The sequence below is a fragment of the Lachancea thermotolerans genome (assembly GCF_000142805.1).
Source record: "Lachancea thermotolerans CBS 6340 chromosome A complete sequence".
In the NCBI taxonomy this organism is placed as follows: domain Eukaryota; kingdom Fungi; phylum Ascomycota; class Saccharomycetes; order Saccharomycetales; family Saccharomycetaceae; genus Lachancea; species Lachancea thermotolerans.
In genome coordinates this window covers 153,704-172,694 of record NC_013077.1, presented here as the reverse complement: position 1 = coordinate 172,694, position 18,991 = coordinate 153,704, and the positions used below count along the sequence as shown (strand labels likewise).

General features: G+C 47.0%; 7 protein-coding genes across 7 annotated transcripts; 5 read left to right on the top strand and 2 right to left on the bottom strand.

The window, feature by feature from the left end:
* Positions 1 to 47: 47 nt before the first annotated feature.
* Positions 48 to 1,625, top strand: GAL1 (galactokinase; the record flags this gene model as incomplete). The annotated part of the gene is made up of 1 exon (XM_002551498.1): positions 48 to 1,625. One exon carries the CDS (start codon positions 48 to 50, stop codon positions 1,623 to 1,625), a length of 1,578 nt encoding a protein of 525 aa, XP_002551544.1.
* A 1,499-nt stretch (positions 1,626 to 3,124) lies between these two features.
* Positions 3,125 to 7,624, top strand: SNQ2 (ATP-binding cassette transporter SNQ2; the record flags this gene model as incomplete). The annotated part of the gene is made up of 1 exon (XM_002551497.1): positions 3,125 to 7,624. One exon carries the CDS (start codon positions 3,125 to 3,127, stop codon positions 7,622 to 7,624), a length of 4,500 nt encoding a protein of 1,499 aa, XP_002551543.1.
* Positions 7,625 to 7,828: 204 nt separating this feature from the next.
* Positions 7,829 to 8,380, top strand: POA1 (ADP-ribose 1''-phosphate phosphatase; the record flags this gene model as incomplete). Its single annotated transcript, XM_002551496.1, has 1 exon — positions 7,829 to 8,380. The coding sequence occupies one exon, from the start codon at positions 7,829 to 7,831 to the stop codon at positions 8,378 to 8,380; it is 552 nt and encodes a 183-aa protein (XP_002551542.1).
* A 162-nt stretch (positions 8,381 to 8,542) lies between these two features.
* CHS3 (chitin synthase CHS3) lies at positions 8,543 to 11,770 on the bottom strand (the record flags this gene model as incomplete). The annotated part of the gene is made up of 1 exon (XM_002551495.1): positions 8,543 to 11,770. The coding sequence occupies one exon, from the start codon at positions 11,768 to 11,770 to the stop codon at positions 8,543 to 8,545; it is 3,228 nt and encodes a 1,075-aa protein (XP_002551541.1).
* A 1,216-nt stretch (positions 11,771 to 12,986) lies between these two features.
* Positions 12,987 to 14,348, top strand: KLTH0A01848g (M20 family metallo-hydrolase; the record flags this gene model as incomplete). The annotated part of the gene is made up of 1 exon (XM_002551494.1): positions 12,987 to 14,348. The coding sequence occupies one exon, from the start codon at positions 12,987 to 12,989 to the stop codon at positions 14,346 to 14,348; it is 1,362 nt and encodes a 453-aa protein (XP_002551540.1).
* A 123-nt stretch (positions 14,349 to 14,471) lies between these two features.
* Positions 14,472 to 17,264, bottom strand: CHS2 (chitin synthase CHS2; the record flags this gene model as incomplete). The annotated part of the gene is made up of 1 exon (XM_002551493.1): positions 14,472 to 17,264. One exon carries the CDS (start codon positions 17,262 to 17,264, stop codon positions 14,472 to 14,474), a length of 2,793 nt encoding a protein of 930 aa, XP_002551539.1.
* Positions 17,265 to 17,887: 623 nt separating this feature from the next.
* SCO2 (putative thioredoxin peroxidase SCO2) lies at positions 17,888 to 18,883 on the top strand (the record flags this gene model as incomplete). Its single annotated transcript, XM_002551492.1, has 1 exon — positions 17,888 to 18,883. The coding sequence occupies one exon, from the start codon at positions 17,888 to 17,890 to the stop codon at positions 18,881 to 18,883; it is 996 nt and encodes a 331-aa protein (XP_002551538.1).
* Positions 18,884 to 18,991: the final 108 nt, after the last annotated feature.

Genomic DNA, 18,991 nt, shown 5'->3' with positions numbered 1-18,991 from the left:
TAAATTTAGCGTATAAAAAACCAAGAGTAACCGCTCCTACACGCATCATGATTTTGTCCAACGAGCTCACGTCTCTCAAACTTCCCATGTCAGTCCATTCTTTTGACACTAAAGGCCTGCCCGCTGGACTTAGGCCTCGGGTGAGCCGCATAGTCAACGACTTCCAATCAGTGTATGGCCAAACGCCGCATTTCGTTAGCAGGTCGCCAGGAAGAGTAAACCTTATAGGCGACCACATTGACTACGTCGATTTTTCGGTACTTCCCATGGCCATCGATGCCGACTTGCTGTGCGCGGTAGGCGTTTTATCGACAGAAGACATTCCATCTATTACTTTAATAAATGAAGATCCAAAGTTTGCGCAGCGCAAGTTCGACCTTCCCCTGGACGGATCTGATATTTCGATTGACCCATCGGTATCAGATTGGTCGAATTACTTCAAATGCGGACTCCTTGTTGCGCAACAACACCTTAAAACGCAATTTCCTCAAAAATTCCAAGAAGCGCCCCTGGCGGGAATGGAGATGTACGTGAGCGGTAACGTGCCTACCGGAGGAGGGCTTTCCTCTTCTGCGGCATTCATATGCGCAGTTGCCCTGGCTGTAATTCGCTCGAATACCAGTAGCAACTACAAAGTATCCAAGCAGGTGCTCACACAGATAACAGTTAAAGCCGAGCACTATGTTGGGGTCAACAATGGAGGAATGGACCAGGCTGCATCTGTCTGCGGTGAGTCAGAACACGCGCTGTATGTGGAGTTTCAGCCGCAATTGAAGGCCACGCCTTTCAAATTCCCCGAGCTGCAAAACTCAGAAATCCAGTTCATCATCGCCAACACAATGGTAGTCTCAAATAAGGTTGAAACCGCACCCACTAATTACAACTTACGAGTTGTTGAAGTTACAGTGGCAGCCAACGTTCTGGCATCTAAATTCAAGGTCGCGTTACAAAGGACGGGGAATCTGGAGAAGGGTACACTGCGAGAGTTCATGGACGCTTACTATTCGCGATACCACGGCGTGTCGGAACCCTGGGACGGCAACGCAGAAGACGGAATCATCAGGTTGACCGAAATGCTGCATGTTGTCGAGAAGTCACTGACGCAACAGGAAGGATACTCGGTCCAAGACGCGGCGACGGCGCTGCAATGCTCCCAGCAGGAGTTTGCGAGAGATTACCTTACCAATTTTCCGGTCCGGTTCGAGGCGCTGAAGCTATACCAGAGAGCCAAGCATGTGTTCTCCGAGGCACTGCGCGTGCTGCTAGCCTTGAAGCTACTGACAAGCAGGAAGTCCGAGGGTGACCAGCGGTTTTTGGAATCTTTTGGTGATCTGATGAACGAGTCCCAAAAGTCATGTGACACGCTGTACGGATGTTCGTGTCCCGAGACCGACGAGCTCTGCCGCATAGCCAAGGCCAATGGCGCGTACGGGTCGAGGCTCACAGGCGCCGGCTGGGGCGGCTGTACTGTCCACTTGGTTACGAGAGACAACGCGGAGCAAGTCCGGAGCGCTCTTGCGAACCAGTACTACCGCAAAAGATTCAGAAACATGCCTTCAGAGGAACTGCGCGAGGCAGTGTTCATTTCAAAGCCTGCACAGGGCAGCTGTCTATTCGAGATATGACCAGCGTCGGGCAGCGCTGGCAGGCCGGCGCTCTAATCAAAACAGGCCTAGCACAGGTACTATTACATAATCTTAATTTTTTTTTAGAAAAAAACCGGACTCCAATGGGCATCGAAACGCCGTACGAAACCAGAGAGAGGCTCCGTTCAGGACTACATGAGAAAGGGACCCACAAAGGCCACAGAGCTGGCAGCAAACCTAGGGCGCTTGAAGGAAAGCGGAGCCAGAAGGATCTGGGTGCGGTGAAACATGTGTGGCCATCTTAAACCCGCAAGAGGATTCGAGTTGAACGGTTTCCACCGATGCGGGCGCAATTCTTCGCTGACCATCTGACAACGTCGCCGCATGGGCACCCATGCACCTCCACAAACACGGCCGTCGATTCGGCCGTAACGTCGGCCCGACTACAGCCACATCCGTGCCTACGGCCGTGCCTAAGGAGGAGGTTTCCGCTCCGATGACTTTCGCCTCCGCTCCGGTACCCTGCGGGCTCGCCACCCTGCTTAGCTAACAATGTACACCACCACCCTAAAATTTTAGCGGGCACGCCGCACGATGAAGAGAGCCGCTAGCAAAGAGAATCGCTGACCAAAGCAACTGCCGGCCGATGATTTAGAACTGGGGCTTCAAAACCATGCAACTGCAGCTCTGCGAGACGGCTGGTAAATTCTGCGCCCTAGACCTGCGTATCTTGTAGGGGGCGCGGCTATCGCAGCCTCTTCCGAGCTTCGTAGCCTGAGCTTCGTGTCTTCGCTATCCGGGTTTGGCTTCCACCACATGCCGAACAAAGATCCAGTGTGCTCGGTTCCTAATGTGCAACGCCTCCATTAGGCGTCAGGCCGTTATCACGTGGGCAGAAAGTGCAAGTTGCCGAAAGCTTTCGGCAACCGGGACCTTTATTTTTCGGGTTTAGAAAGTTCTTTTCAGCAGCGGAGATCCCTGAGGTCCTTGTCGGAAGCGGAAGCTTTCTCGGAAAAATCCTTTATCGCCCCGGCAACCGGGGCTTTTACGCAGTTCCATGCTGCATTTTCTTCCCCATCAGCTCTGATGCTCGTGATTCTAAGCGACAAATTTCCAAGAGAAAAACACATGCATTCGCACAGCTCTGTGCCCCTCCCAATGTTGGCTAAAAATGTGCATGTATTTGTCATGATTTTGTAGTTGATGGTGATTTCTAACAGCCGCGCTAGAGGCGTTCAGAATCCGTGTTTACGACGGGTTTAGAGCGTAAATTGGTAGTAGTGCAATACGAGAAAGAAAGATGAAAGAAAATATAAATAATGAGAGGCCGGCGGGCCAACGCAGCAAAAGTAGTCAGAGGCCAACAAGCAAACTCTCGAGCGCATTCCACTAAAACGGTCGATAGGGCTCATTCAGGATACCGTTTTGACTCGAGACTCGAGACTAGAGACTAGAGACTTGCAAGCAGCACCACAGCTACAAATATATTGTGCTGACTTTTTAGCAACTCGATCTCACGACAGAGGCTTAAACAGACCATGAGCGCAGACGTGCAGGCTAAGTCCGGCGCAGAGCCAAGGTCGGGCGCAGCATCGAGCCGCAGCGAGGCGGAGCACGAGGCCGCGTACACAGGGCCCGGGACCAAGGAGGAATTCCAGGACGCGCGGCAGAGCGATGGCCAGGCGGCAAGAGACCACATTGTGCGCCTGATGGCACGCAGAACCAGCTCCGTCGGCGAAGAGGAGGACCTCGACCCAGAGGTTCTGTCGCGCGTGGAGACACTGGCGCGCACGCTTTCCAGCCACAGGATGCGGAACGGCGTGCTGCAGGTTGACCCCGATGACTTCGACGCAGAGGCTATCATCCGCGCGCACGTGCGCGGCAGCGAGGAGCAGGGCATCCACCTGCGTCGCGCAGGCGTAATCGGTGAGAACTTCACCGTAGTAGGCAAGGACTGCTCTTCAGTCGAGGCACAGACATTCGAAGATATACTGCTGTTGCCCCGGACCATCTTCCGTGGCATCCGCGAGGCTAAGAACCGCAAGACCAGAGACATTGTGAGAAATGCCAACATACTCGCACGGCCCGGGGAAATGATCCTGGTGCTCGGCAGACCCGGCGCTGGCTGCTCGTCCTTTTTAAAGACGGTCTCAGGTGAGGTTGACAACTTCGAAGAGGTGCGCGGAGAAATCAGCTACGACGGGATTTCCCAGAAGGAAATGATGGCCAAGTTCAAAACCGACGTGATCTACAACGGCGAGACCGACGTGCACTTCCCGCACTTGACGGTCCAGCAAACACTCGACTTTGCGCTTTCGTGCACCACGCCGCAGAAGAGGCTGGACAACGCGTCCAGGTCCGAATACATCACCGCCATGCGCGAGCTCTACGGTACCATTTTCGGTCTGAGGCACACCTACAACACCAAGGTCGGAAACGACTTTGTCAGAGGTGTTTCTGGTGGTGAGCGTAAGCGTGTTTCCATCGCCGAAGCACTCGCTTCAAGGGGTTCTATCTACTGTTGGGACAACGCGACCAGAGGTCTTGACGCCTCCACTGCCTTGGAATTCGCCCAAGCCATCAGAATCATGACCAACCTCCAGAAGTCTGTCGCGTTCGTCACAATCTACCAGGCCAGTGAAAACATCTACGAATGTTTCGACAAAGTCACTGTCCTGTTTGATGGTAGACAGATCTATTACGGCCACGTAGAGGATGCCAAGGCATACTTCAAGAAATTGGGTTTCTTGTGCCCAGCGAGACAGGCCTCCGCAGAGTTTCTCACAGCACTAACAGACCCCAACGGTCTCCATGAATACGTGCCAGGGTTTGAGAACAAAGTTCCCAGAACCGCAGATGAGTTTGAGAAGCTGTGGCTAGAGTCTCAAGAATACCAGGACCTTCTCAAGGACATTGACAACTACAAAAGAGAAACAGAAGCAGAAAAAACAAAGGAACTCTTTTCAGCATCTCTGGCCCAAGAGAAATCCAAATTAAATCGCAAAAAGTCCAAATACACTGTATCTTTTGCCGAACAAGTCAAGCTTTGTACCAAGCGTGGCGTCCAAAGGATATACGGTGATAAAGCATACACCATCACCAACTTGATTGCCTCGATCATTCAAAGTTTGGTGTCTGGTTCCCTGTATTACAACTTACCCTCCGGTGTATCAGGCGCATTTTCAAGAGGTGGTGTCTTCTATTTCTCTATCTTGTATGTCTCCTTGATGGGGCTTGCAAAAATCAGTTTAGATGGCAGACCTGTCGTTCAGAAACACAAGTCATACTCTCTATACCATCCAGCGGCAGAAGCGCTTGCAACTTCACTTTCGGAATTTCCATTTAGATTTTTGAGTCAAACATGCTTCTACATTATCATCTACTTCCTTTCTGGCCTGACAAGAGAAGCGAACAGATTCTTCACCTCTTTCCTGTTCCTCATTTTATGTTCTGAGTCCATCAATGCCTTCTTTGAGTTGATTACAGCTTTCAGTTCATCGGTTGCTCAGGCTAATTCGATTGCAGGTACCAGTCTTATGGCGCTGGTTCTGTACTCAACCTACATGATCCAACTAGAGTCCATGCACCCCTGGTTCAAATGGATTTCATATTGTATTCCTATCAGATACACATTTGAAAGTATGCTGAATTCGGAGTTCCACGCCAGAAAGATGGACTGCACGGGAAGTATCATCCCCGCTGGTCCTGCTTACGCTAACGTAGCCACTGAAAACCAGGTTTGTGCTTTTGTGGGCTCGAAGCCGGGCCAAGATTACGTTAATGGCGATGATTACATTAAGGCCAATTATGGCTACAAGTATGATCATACCTGGAGAAACCTAGGATTTCTGTTCGCTTTCTTGGCGGTTTATGTCGCTTTAAAGTGTTTGATTACAGAATTGAACACTACATCGATGGGATCGGGCGATACATTAGTGTTCAAGAAGGGGGCAAAGAGAGTTAGTCCCTCGTCAGATGAGGAAAGTAGAGAGAAATCGCTCACTATGTCCGAGGCGAAGAAAAACTTGGACTCTAATGCCTCCACTAGCGGTAGCTCTGCCGAGGCTCTTCAGGGACTAAAAAGTACGGGAATCTTTATCTGGAGAAACGTTTGTTACACTATCCCTTACAGGGGTTCAACCCGTCGGCTGCTGGACAACGTGAGCGGTTACTGTGCGCCGGGGACATTAACAGCACTAATGGGTGAGTCAGGCGCGGGTAAAACAACCTTGTTGAATACTTTGGCTCAAAGGAACGTTGGTATCATCACAGGTGACATGCTTGTGAACGGTAATCACATTGACGCTAGTTTCGAAAGACGCACGGGTTATGTTCAGCAGCAGGATGTGCATGTCAAAGAGATGACAGTCAGAGAGTCTCTACAGTTTGCAGCTAGGATGCGTAGACCTCAGTCTGTCCCTGAAGCGGAGAAAATGGCATACGTCGAAGATATAATTGAAATTTTGGATATGGAGGAATACGCAGACGCGCTTGTCGGTGACGTTGGATACGGTCTCAATGTCGAGCAAAGAAAGAAGGTATCCATTGGTGTCGAGTTGGCCGCCAAGCCTGATTTACTGCTGTTCTTGGATGAGCCAACTTCCGGTCTTGATTCGCAGTCATCATGGGCTATTGTGCAATTGATGAGAAGACTAGCGGAAGCCGGTCAATCTATTCTATGCACAATCCACCAACCTTCTGCTACCCTTTTCGAGCAGTTTGACAGACTTCTATTGTTAAAGAAAGGCGGACAGACCGTATATTTTGGTCCTATCGGGAAAAACTCTCGTACCTTGCTAAATTACTTCGAGGGAAATGGCGCACGCAAATGTGAACACACAGAAAATCCTGCTGAGTACATCTTGGAAGCTATCGGTGCAGGTGCTACGGCATCCGTGAAGGAAGACTGGCATGAAATTTGGACAAACTCCCCTCAGTTCAACGAGGCTAATGAAGAAATTGAAAACTATCTCAGAGACTCAAAACAAAACTCCCCACCGGCCGATAAGAATGAGAAGATCTCCAAATATGCGACATCTTACTCTTATCAGTTCAGATATGTGCTTCAAAGAACAGCCACCATATTCTGGAGAAATTCTGAATATTTGATTGCTAAAATGATGCTTTACATTAGCGCTGGTTTGTTTATTGGTTTTACCTTCTACAATGTAGGAACAAGTTACCGTGGTCTGCAGAACACTATGTTTGCTGCTTTCATGGCTTTGATCGTGTCAGCACCAGCTATGAACCAAATTCAAGCTCGTGCTATTGCATCGCGTGAATTGTTTGAGGTCAGGGAGTCAAAATCGAACACATTCCACTGGATATTTTTGTTGCTTACCCAGTACCTGTGTGAGATCCCTTACCATCTCGTGTTCTCGACACTATTTTTCGTGGCGTTCTATTTCCCACTTAGGGTTCACTTTGCTGCAACCTATTCCGGCGTTTTCTTCTTGAACTACTGTATCATGTTCCAGCTCTATCTTGTGGGACTAGGTTTAATGCTGCTGTATGCTGCTCCAAACTTGCCTTCCGCTGGTGTTTTACTGAGTTTGTGTTTGTCCTTTTTGATTTCTTTCTGCGGTGTTGTACAACCTGCAAGTCTAATGCCGGGTTTTTGGACCTTTATGTGGAAAGCGTCTCCCTACACCTACTTTGTGCAAAACGCAATTAGTTTAGTTCTGCACAAGAAGCCAGTACGTTGCAAGAAAAACGAAATGTCATATGTCAACCCTCCTGCAGGACAAACTTGCGGAGAATATATGTCCGCGTTTTTGAAGACGGCTGCTGGTTATATCAACAACCCGAATGATACTGAAAACTGTGGATACTGTGTTTTCGAGGTTGGTGACGATTACCTGAGCCAGATTAGCGTCAAGTACAGCTACTTATGGAGAAATTTTGGATTTTTCTGGGTGTACATTTGCTTCAATATCTTCGCGATGGCAGTTTTGTATTACATTTTCCATGTCAGAAGCTTTTCATTGAAACAGACAAAATTAGGGAAGATGATCATGGGCAAGATGAAGAAGGAGTGACCATCATAGACAACATATAAGAGACTTCTGTACAAATATGTCAGCAGTGCTTTTACATAATAAATAATAAACGCTGCCTCTGTAATCATTCTATGTTCTTAACATACGCTTGGAATATCATACGATGAGAATAACAAAACTTCATTGCTCAAGTTCCCATAACCAAAATATCTGTGTGTAATTGCGAAATACACAAGAACTGCTATGGGCGTTTCAAATGTTCGTTATGTTAGAGGTAACTGCCTAGCTGCGTCCATCTCTCATCCAAGGATTTTGATTCATTCGTGTAACTGCAACGGGTCATGGGGCGGAGGAATAGCATACCAATTAGGGGCGAAGTTTCCAAAAGCTGAAGGGGACTACATTGAACTGTGCGAAAAGTTCGGGTCAAGCTTGCTGGGTAAGTTCGTTTTAATTCCAAGCTACACGGACTCAACGTTACTCATTGGCTGTCTCTTCACTGCATCGTTTGGTGGATCGCAACAGGGGACAGGTGATAGTATTCTAAGTTACACTAAGCAAGCACTAGAAGACATGCGCATTAAAATCTTTAGTGATACAGGCTCTGGCGGTGAAATCGACTCGTTTTCACGTAAGTATATTCAGAGATTTAAGGACAAGCTGAAGGTGCCTGTTGCGGATTACAAACTCGAAATGCCTCAAATTAACAGTGGAATTTTTGGAGTTCCCTGGCCCAAAACTGAACAGCTGCTGGCTGAGCAAAGTTCCCTTTCATTTACGGTTTACGTACTATGAATATAATAGATATTTGGGATATGCAAATAGCTCATTTCGATTTGTACAAGCACGAGTGGGGAGAGCTTTAAATAAGTGAATGAATGAAATTTTTTTAATGCAAAAAATGCTCGGAATCTTGATAGGCCACCTACTGTTCACGTAAGTTTTCATGTAGCGAGATCATCTATGAAAGTTGCTGCTTTCTGGCAGCAGGTCCAGGTTCAAAATGGAATTCAACCTTGAATGTTGACCCCGGTCATCGTCATTGGAGTGCTCCTCCTTTTGAAATTCTCTCCAGGTTCTCATTCTGATCTTAGAATGATCGAATTCACCTTCTTCTTCTTCATGTGCGGATTTATTCCCACCTGCAATTGTCCTTGTGTCGCCCCAACTAAAATCGTCAAATTTCCAGTAAGCATAAACTGGCAACACGAAATTCCAGATTGGTAAGGCTAAAAGGTAAATGAACATCCACCCCAAGTAGGATATACGGGTTGCGGTAACAACAATCAGCAATCCGGGAAGACCCAATATAATAGCCAGCAATACGAGGGTAACGATGGGTGTTGGGTGGGAAACAATAGCAAATATAACCACGTAAATCGAAAAGCAGATAGCCAATGGCAAAACCATCGTACCAATCAGTTCCATTCCGATGACGAATTGCATGGAAAAGCAAAAACTACCGCACAAATCCTTAACAAGAACGAGTTCCATCAGATTGTGAACTGTCGAGTTGATCCATCTACGGCGCTGTGATAAGAGGACTTTAAACTTGTCTGGGACAATAGTTTTGCAAGCTGCTTTGGGGACGAAGACCTGTTTTCTTTTTGGGAAGGTTTTCAGCATAAGAGAGGAAAGAAATCTGTCCTCACCCAGCAAAAGAAGATTCTTTTTGTGTAATGTACCCGTGTCATTATCAGAATACCTTTCAACAATGTCTGGATTCGCTAAGATGGGTACCCAGTAGCCGTCTTTTCCCTTTGGAGCCTTAATCCTATAGATAGAAAAGCAGCCAGGTAAACATGTAACACTTCCAAATACAGACTCAAAAGCCTTAGCTTGGTGATGCGAAATATAATACTCAAATACCTGGATCCACGTAACCCAAGATGTGCCTTTATTCGCAATTTTTGTTTCGCCACATAAGCCCATAATTTCAGGGTCCTTCACCATTTCAGCGGCCATATTAGTTAAAGAATCTGGGAAAACCTTAGTGTCGGCATCGACCATCAAAACCAGCTCGTAAAATTCAGCCATCAAGCCAGTAATTTGCCAGATATTTTTCAGAAGTTGATATTCAAAGGCTGTCATTCTTTCATCAAAAGTCAATCTCTGCAAAAACGACATGAGTATCACTTGGGAATCACGCTTACCTCTATTACCAGGTTTCATAGAACCTTGTTCGTCCGGAGTTCCACACTTTACAACAACGACCATTGGTACACGTTGTTGAAGTTCAGAGGGGATCGTAGCGTCGTTGTACTTGTAAAATCCTGCATAAACCTTCGCCATATTATGTCTCTTCGAACCTGAAGCAACAGCAACATATGAGTGAGGCTCCACCTCTTCTGGAGGAACCACGAAATCCTCAACCATACTTAACGCGATCTCGGGGGTGGTGCGGTCATTTCCGGAACCTTTAATGATACCATCGCAAACCACCATGATAAGTTTGTGCGAGTTCGGGTAGTCAGTGGTCGATAGTGAGTCTAAAGTTGTCCGTAGCCCTTCTTCATCCTCGGAATAACAGGTCACAAAACACACGGTATGTATCAATGGGTAAGATGAAGGCATATAGTCAGCTGGAGGTTGTGTGACAACTTCAGGGTGAATGATTGTAGGGTCCAAAGTTTCCTGGGCCTGGGAAGACGATATCAAATCATTTGTGAAGGGAGACTGGAAAGCGTTTTTGTCGAGATTAATGTCTGGTGTGTTTGCTTTCAGATAGGACTGGGTGGTCATAGTTGTCATACCATGAAATTTATCCGTAACATCAACAGTATCATTGAGAAGCATCCGAGAGTTCCGCTTAATAAGATCTAATGTGGAAAGTCTGCGCTGGTCTCCTGGCCTTGAGTAAGGCTCCATTTTTCTTATGGGACCCTGAGCATTCATATCTCCAGACCAGTCTTCAATCTGTTTGGCATGCTGATTCATGGTTTTGTTGTCGTCGTTAAATGCACCTTGCTTTTTAGCTACAAACCACCTGAAGTAGCATGCAATCAGGAACTTTAAAACCACAACAGACAGGATGAAAACAAGCGAAATGTAAAGTACGACTTGAGAAGCCAAGCAACCAATTGTTGAAGAGTCTATCTCGCCAACCTTAATTATTTCCGACAAACACCGAGCAGCTCTCCTCTCGAATGAGTCTGATAACACCAACGATATGTCATAGCCTTGTAACTTGGAGTCTCTCAACTGGTCAAATAAAGGGGGGTAGTCTAAGTCATCTGTCTGCAACCAGTTAAGTAAGTCCAAGTCAAGAACATGGCCATTGTACACAACCAGGTTTCTTGTAGAGTTCTTGATATCGTCCCAAGTGAAGTAAACATCTGCAGCGGCAGATAGAGAATAGTATGCCTCACGAGCGGTTTCTGAGGTGTGGCAAGCCCAGCCATCATAGTATTCGCTTTTGGTAAAGTTGGGCTGCGTGGAACCATCCTGAGAGAAAAGCTTGCAAGGGAAGTACCAGGCAAGACTGTCATCCGAGTACGGGATCGAGCAGTTGTCTTTTGGAGTAATGAGGCCCTTGCAGTTGCCGTTGACATTTTGAAAGAGGAAAGACGCATCCATCCCGCCGGCATTGATTGGTGGGTAGAGGACGTTGGTGCCATCCTCGATCCCCGCTGCTTCTGGGTGCGAAGAAGAGTCTAGAGAGTAAGACTTGCCGTTTATAATCAAGTAGCCCGTCGAAACCTCATTGTTCCTTAGTCTGAGAATGGAGCCACTGCAGACAGTCCGCGTAAATCCGAAGGTTAGGTACGCAACAAACGCACCGGCGTAGACTATAACCGAGAGGAGAGCTATTTTCTCTCTCCATGCAAATTGGCGCTCCTTTTTGGTCATTCCGAACAGCGAAAGGAGTGGCGCTGGCGCCCAGAATGTGATCACATAGCAGTATAGCTGCCACAACGAGAGCGAATTAGCTTTCTTAGCCTGAGCCGCCTTTTGCGGCCTGTCGGACATGTCCTGGAGCGGAATGGACTCCTGGACTTGTACATGGCCCTTTTGTCGCTGCTCCTGTGCTTTTTGGGCATAGTAGTGATGCGGGTTGCCAGGGTCCGCGAAATCGTTTCTGTCTCGCCTCACTAGCGAGTCTCCATGCTGCACTCCAGACGCACCGGTTCTGGAGCGTAGAAGAGACTCGTTATCGAATGCGTAATAGTCGTCTTCGGCCACCATTGATCCTCAGCACCCGATGCACCACTCTTCAAAAGAGAACACATCGGCCTTGATCTATTTCTGTTTCGAGAATTTTTTTCCTGTATGCGACAGTCCATATTGTGACAATTGAATATGCCAGCGACAGGAAAAGATGTAATGACACTCACAGCAGTGGAATCTTTTGATAGCATGTGATCTAGTTGGTCATCACATACCTAGGCTTCTCGAATTGGTTCTGGGGATTGAAACAGCTATCCTTATGAAGATCGTGAGCATTCGAGCGTTAGGGCTCCAAGACCTCCTAAAATTCGAGTTTTCTCAGATTCGAGCTGCGAAACGGATAGGACAACCTTTCTTTAATCTTGAACTTCATCCCGCTCGTGCGCCCAACGTACTATTCAGCGAGTCACAAGATCACGACAGAGCTTAAATAAAGTAGTAGTCGCTACACAAGCCCCACTATCCTAAATAAAGAAGAGGCCCAACTTAAGTATGCCAAGAAACCAGTAGCGGGTTACCAACTTGAGCTTGACAATCTAAAAGAGGCGCCGCATGTTTTTACCGCTTGCCAAGCCCCGTCACGTGATATCAAGATCTGGGCAACGTGGGCTATATTCTGAGTAAACTAGCTGTCTACGTGCCGCAGTTAGCTGATTGTGACGCCAAAGTCCTATAGCATTCTTTGGGCTCCAGTGAGCCGTTTTGGTTAAGAGCCTCGCTTAAATTAGGAGTCGTGATATGAAATCTAGTGAGGCATGGGCGCTCAGAATTATACGCAAGCGGCGCGTGAAGCCGATCGCTGGTCCCTGTGCTGGCGACTCAGGATCTTTTTATCGTTAATCGTTCCTGTAATGCTTCCGTAAGCATGCAATTAAGCGCCACATGGAGCTGTACTGTCGATAAGACGTCTGGCGTCCTCTGCACGAGAGTGGCCTCGAGAGAAAGCCTTTCCGATTAAAGTGTCAAGAACCGTCTCTAGAGCAACCTAATGCTATCTGAGAGTTCTCGGGATGCCGGACTTCAAATTTCTCGCGTTTGTTTCCATCTTAGCACATTGTTTTCCTATCAGCACGAGATCAAAAATTGATTACCTATCTTATCTTGTTGAGCAGGTGATGAAGCTGAGAGGACGGAATATATAATGATGGGCAAGAGCACTGGACCATCTGGTTTAGTTAAGTCTGTCCAGTGTTGCCAGCGATAACTGTCATTTTCCAAAACTTATCTCTTCATCATGTCAACAAAAAGTACTACCACAACAGATCTTACATGCGAGTCTGGAATCCTTAACATCCCAGCCGCTGCTCCCCTGGCCATAAACCCAGGAAGGCTAAATCAAACCATATTGGAAACCGGCACTGCTTACGGAGGTGTCGCGAGATGGGGGTCGCAAGAACACGAGTTCGGAATGAGAAGGTTGGCGGGCACCGAAGAAGATGGCAAAATGAGAGGCTGGTTCATAAAGGAATGCGAGGGACTCGGATGTAAAATCAAAGTTGACCAAATTGGAAACATCTTCGCTATCTTCCCGGGGAAGAACGGGGGTAATCCAACTGCAACAGGCTCTCACCTTGACACGCAGCCTGAAGCGGGCAAGTACGACGGAATTCTCGGGGTTTTAGCTGGGCTAGAAGTCCTGAGAACTTTCAAAGAGAACAATTACACTCCTAATTACGACGTCTGCGTCGTAGTGTGGTTCAATGAAGAAGGTGCTCGGTTCGCGCGGTCTTGCACTGGGTCTAGTGTCTGGTCTCACGATTTGCCTCTGAAGGATGCCTATGAACTCATGTCGATCGGCGAAAGCATCCCAGAAAGCGTGTACGAATCTCTGAGCAAGATTGGCTACATTGGCGAAGTGTCCGCTTCATATCAAGAGAACGCCATTGACGCGCACTTCGAACTTCACATCGAACAAGGACCAATCCTTGAGGATGAGAAGAAAGAAATTGGAATTGTCACCGGCGTCCAAGCTTACCGCTGGGAGAAATGCACAGTATTTGGTGTTGGCGCACACGCAGGTACTACACCCTGGAGGTGCAGAAAAGACGCGCTGCTGGCATCCTCGAAAATGATCGTCGCCGCATCCGAAATTGCCAAAAAACACCAAGGTCTCATGACATGTGGTGTCATTGATGCCAAGCCATACTCAGTGAACATCATCCCTGGTGAAGTCTCCTTCACTATTGATATCAGACATCCTTCTGATGAGGTCGTAGCAAAGATTTTCTCCGAAGTTCATGCACAATTTGACCTTATTGTAAAAGACAACGTTGCAGGCGCCCTAACCTATGATCTAGAAGTCTTGCAGGTCTCGCCAGCCGTAAACTTCAACGAAGTTTGTATTGAATGCGTGTCAAGATCTGCGCTAGCTCAGTTTCCAGCCTCTAAGGTTCGTCAAATATGGTCAGGTGCCGGCCATGATTCCTGTCAAACAGCATTGCATGTTCCAACCTCGATGATCTTTATTCCTTCAAAAGACGGGCTTTCTCATAACTTCTATGAGTATTCGTCAGCCGAAGAAGTCGAAAACGGTTTCAAGGTGCTGTTACAGGCCATTGTGAACTACGATAATCATAGAGCTATCAGAGGCTACTAAATCGCTAGTGTTAAGCAATTTTCAGCCCCACATAAATACATTGCAAATACAGTGACACTCCAAAAAAGTTCATCGAATGCAAAAAATATTATCCATCTCTATTTAACATTTTATATCTTTAATTTACATTTTGCTTGGCTTGCTAAACAAGTTTTTAGCACTAGGTATATTGAGAGAGCCGCTGTCCTCTGCTTTGTGCTTGAAGCTAACAATCGCACGCAAGCTTTTCAAAAATAAGAAAGCCATTGATCCTAAAGCTCTGAAAAGGGCCAGGATCGCAACTGACCATAAAATAAACGTCAGGTACTTGTTCTTCGCTGTGTCTTCGGGCCCATAGACCTGGGTAACAATCATCATCAGAACAAGGTTCGAAAGCATCCACAACATTACAATACGTGTCCTTATGTCACGATAATAATCGTTGTTCTTCTGAGCTTCGTCAATTTTTGGTTCAATGATCTCTTGTTCCTTTAATCTACTCTTAATCTCTGCGTATTTCTTATCGACTTCTTGCGGCCATTCAGTACCCTCCACGATTTGCTGCCCATTAGGACCCTGTTTAACGGTAGCTTCGGATTTTGGCTTTACGTCCTGAGTTGAGCCCTTTGTGCCCCAGGAAACATCATGCGTGTTGCAAAAGGCAAAGATTTGTAGCGTACAAATAAATGACGGAAGCATGAGAAGATACTGCACAAATGATGTGATGAGATGCCAAGGATCAAGGTACATGATGGAAGTGAACGCGTATAGGCCGTAAGTCGAAAGTAAGGAAACAACTATATTCACGAATACCATGCTGCTTTCTCCGGGGTTTTGCAAAGTTTTGATGGAAAAGACAAGGCCACAAACTAGTGCGTAAGTTGAGCAAATGGAAAGTATAATCATCGATATGATAAACAAATGGTTGGCACCTTGGGGTCTGTTGCCCATGGATATGATAAAGAGAGCGGCTAAGTCACAGATGACCAGGTATTTGAAGAAAGTGAAAAGCACGTCTCCATGTTTCATTAGTTTGTTCATTGATCCGGCCAAAAAATAGAACGTCAAAAAGAAGTTCGATATAGAGAACCATGAAAAGAGCATTTGAACAAATTGGTAGAAGAACTCTAAGTGGAAAAATATCTTTCGAGTAGCCGAATGTTTTGTTTTCCAAATTTGAGTAAAATGCAGTTGAGCATAAAGTGCAGCAAACATAGCACCGTTCAGCCAACGTCTTCTCTGAGAAATGAACTCTGGTGGCTCTTCCGGCACATCAGTCTCTCCGGTAGCTTCCTTAACGTATTTCAAGACCCATTTGGCGTCTCTTTTAGCAACTAGTTCCCAGCAAAGGATTCTATCTTCGGCTAAGTACATGTTAGCAGTGAACACATCGTGCTGCCGGCCCTCTTGCGTTTCGCCCAAGAAATACGAATTTAGAGGACCAGTTCCGTCCGCATGGTTTTTGAGAGCACGGTAACGATAGGCGGACAATGCACCTGGAAGAACGGAAATGTATCCGAACACACTTTCTAAAGGCTTGTCAAGAATATTGGACATTTTGTATTCAAAATTCTGAGAGGCAACTAGCGGATTCAACAGTTTTCTACCCCATTTTCCCTTCATAGTTTTGATTTGACCTGCAGCTCCAGCAACGTTGGAGTCCCTGTCAAAGGCTTTCCACAAGTGATAGATGGCTGAGTCATTTAGCTTTGTCCCGACATCGACCAGAACAACGACAGTGGGATCTAATATCGGGCAGAAAGCGTTGAACAACCAACGATGAGAGTTGATTTTTTTCTGGTTTTCCTCCTTCAAGCAAAACACTACCTGCACAGGTACGATATCTTTACTCACGTAATCCAGGTGGGAATCGATTGAAACTTGGGTGGTGAGTTCGAAAATATGGGCCTTCACAGGCTCACCGTTAACTGTGGATTTCGCCATGTCTTCCTGATAGACACCTAGTGCACTCAAGTAATCCAAGGATCCTTTGTTAATATTGTTTCTACCGTCGCTGACAATGATAACCTGGATTTTCTTCCAGCCTTGAGGACCCCATACATGGGACCTTTTGCGCTTGCACATGTGTGTGATGTTTCTCATAATGGAGTGCAGAGTGCTAGATAAGGCAAATTTGTCTTCATTGTACATTGTGACACAGATGGCTATCTGACACTCTCTGTTCATTTCCGCAAATCTTAGAGAATAACCTTCATTGACATAGTTGTCGGGCTCAGATGTACAAGCCGTGTATCTCATTTCGGTGAACTCAAGAGAGTCGCGGCGTGGTAAGATCTCGAGCAGCCCTCTTGGAATTGGGTTGTCTAGTTTTAAGATGTTTTTCTTAGAGGTCGGAGCCGGTAGCCTTCTGACTTCGGACTTACCGCGTCTGATGTAGTTCTTTTGAGGGTGGTTAACCTGGAATTGCGTTTGCTCGAACGTGTCCCCGGAGTATATGGTGCTATCATCATCTAGAGACTTCCGGTAGCTTTCGAAAGAGTAGGTGGATCTAGTGGCACGGGACGCTGCTCTTGAAGGAGAGCCGTCGGCCTGTTGCGCATAAATATCATATAGATCCTGCTCCTCGTCATCGTCAGAGGCCTCGTCAATTTCAATCACTGCGCGGGCGTTCCTATGGGGAGACTCTCTCATGTTAGCTGTGTAGCGGTCTTGGCGCAGCGGGCTGCTGGGCGCGCTGTCGCGAGCAAAGATGTTTCTTCGTTGGGGAGAGTATTTTGCAGCAGCCTTAGAGGGCGATTGAGGCTGAACCTGTGCAGCTTGCGGGAACCCTTGGAATGCAGTTGACAGGTCATTTTCATTGGAAGAGTTAGCAGAGTATTGGGATCTCCAGGGCGATTCTCCCCTCCTGGCCGCCCGTTGAGGCGACCTGACAGGGGACGCGTTGTTCGTGTCGACGACAAACGGATTGTAGTCCATCGCCCAATGCACTTACTCCTAGCGAAGGTTGGGAGCATTGAAACAGGGCCTGCTTCTTTTATGTCTATTGTTTGGTCCCGCACACTGCCGTTATATGTCCTAAAGTGGAAAATCATCAACAAGCTGTCTGTATCCTGTAGATTATGTAATTTCGATGTGCTTTACGCAAAGCCATCGGTATCGAGTCTAGAAGCAACCCCGGTAATTTGTGGGCCCGTTTCAAGCCGCGCCTTCCTCGAGCACGTCGTTTGTTCGGAGGCTGCCCCTGCAAAGCTTTGCGAAAACCCTATTCATCTTTAGTGTCCACTAAAGGGGGCATGCGACCCTTAATTTAGAATTGAGCTAGTAAAATTCCGGGCATCTCCTGAGGAATAAGCTGACGGCGTCGGTTTTCACGCTTGCTGGCATCACAAATGGAACTTGAACTCGGTCTGTCATCATTGTTAATATGCCCGAAAGCTATTTTCCCATCTTGATTGTTGACCCTCGGAATTATAGAATTTTCCAAGTGCCCTCGGAGAGAAAATATCCAAAATGAATGAGCATATTAAGATGAATTTAAACTAATGAAACTTTGATATCAGTATCCAACTTCGAGAGCGGGAAGCTGGATTATCTGGATTATGTTGTCAAGGACTGGGGTTTTTACTGTTTTGAAAAGGTCCACTCGCTTATCAGGGTATGCACTAAGGCCTCTATCTACGCGCAGTTGTCTTCGCGTAGAAGATCAGGGGACATCAAGGTCGAGGGTGACGCCGCGCGGAGGCGCGCCTTCTGGGGCCTCCTCCTCTACAGATCCATCTGATCAGAGCGCATTCTCCGGGAACACACCTCCTAAGAGTACAACTTTTGAAGATGCAGACCCCAAGCGTAAGCCTCTCAGCAGAATCGCGATTGGCGGTACCGAGACCAAATCACAGAAAGCCACGAGCGGCTCTATTGAGTTCGCGACATGGAAGGCTGCAGCCTTGGTACTTACCCTCGGAGGGACCTTGTACTACTTTTTCTCCAAAGAGAAACGAAGACTTGAGATCGAAAAAGAGGCAGAAGCCAATAGAGGGTATGGGAAGCCGCTTGTTGGAGGGCCTTTCAAGCTCGTGGATTTCAACGGCAATGAGTTCACTGAGAAAAACTTGCTCGGCAAGTTTTCTATTATCTACTTCGGGTTTTCACACTGTCCTGATATCTGCCCTGACGAACTCGACAAGCTCAGTGAGTGGTTGGATGGGCTCAAGAAAAAGGGAATCGAGCTTCAGCCTATTTTTATTACCTGTGACCCAGCTAGAGACCCCCCTCACGTTTTGAAAGAATACTTGAGCGAGTTTCATCCCGACTTGATTGGCCTCACTGGCGAGTACAATGACATCAAAAACGCTTGTAAACAATACCGCGTTTACTTCTCGACCCCACCATCTTTGAAGCCTGGACAAGATTACTTGGTCGATCATTCGATCTTCTTCTATTTAATGGACCCCGAGGGCCAATTTATCGATGCGTTAGGAAGGCAGTATGACGCGGAGACCGGCGTCGCGAAGATAGAGGAGCATGTCAAAGCGTATGTGCCAAGAGAGCAACGTGAAAAGCGTAAAGAAAAATGGTATTCTTTCCTCTTCAACTAGAAGGTGCTGCTGCTACACCTTCGGGTCTGGCATGATTATATATCACGCTTCTTGTATATAGTTATTAAACGAAGTTTACGCGGTTGAAGTTATACACGTCGACGGTGA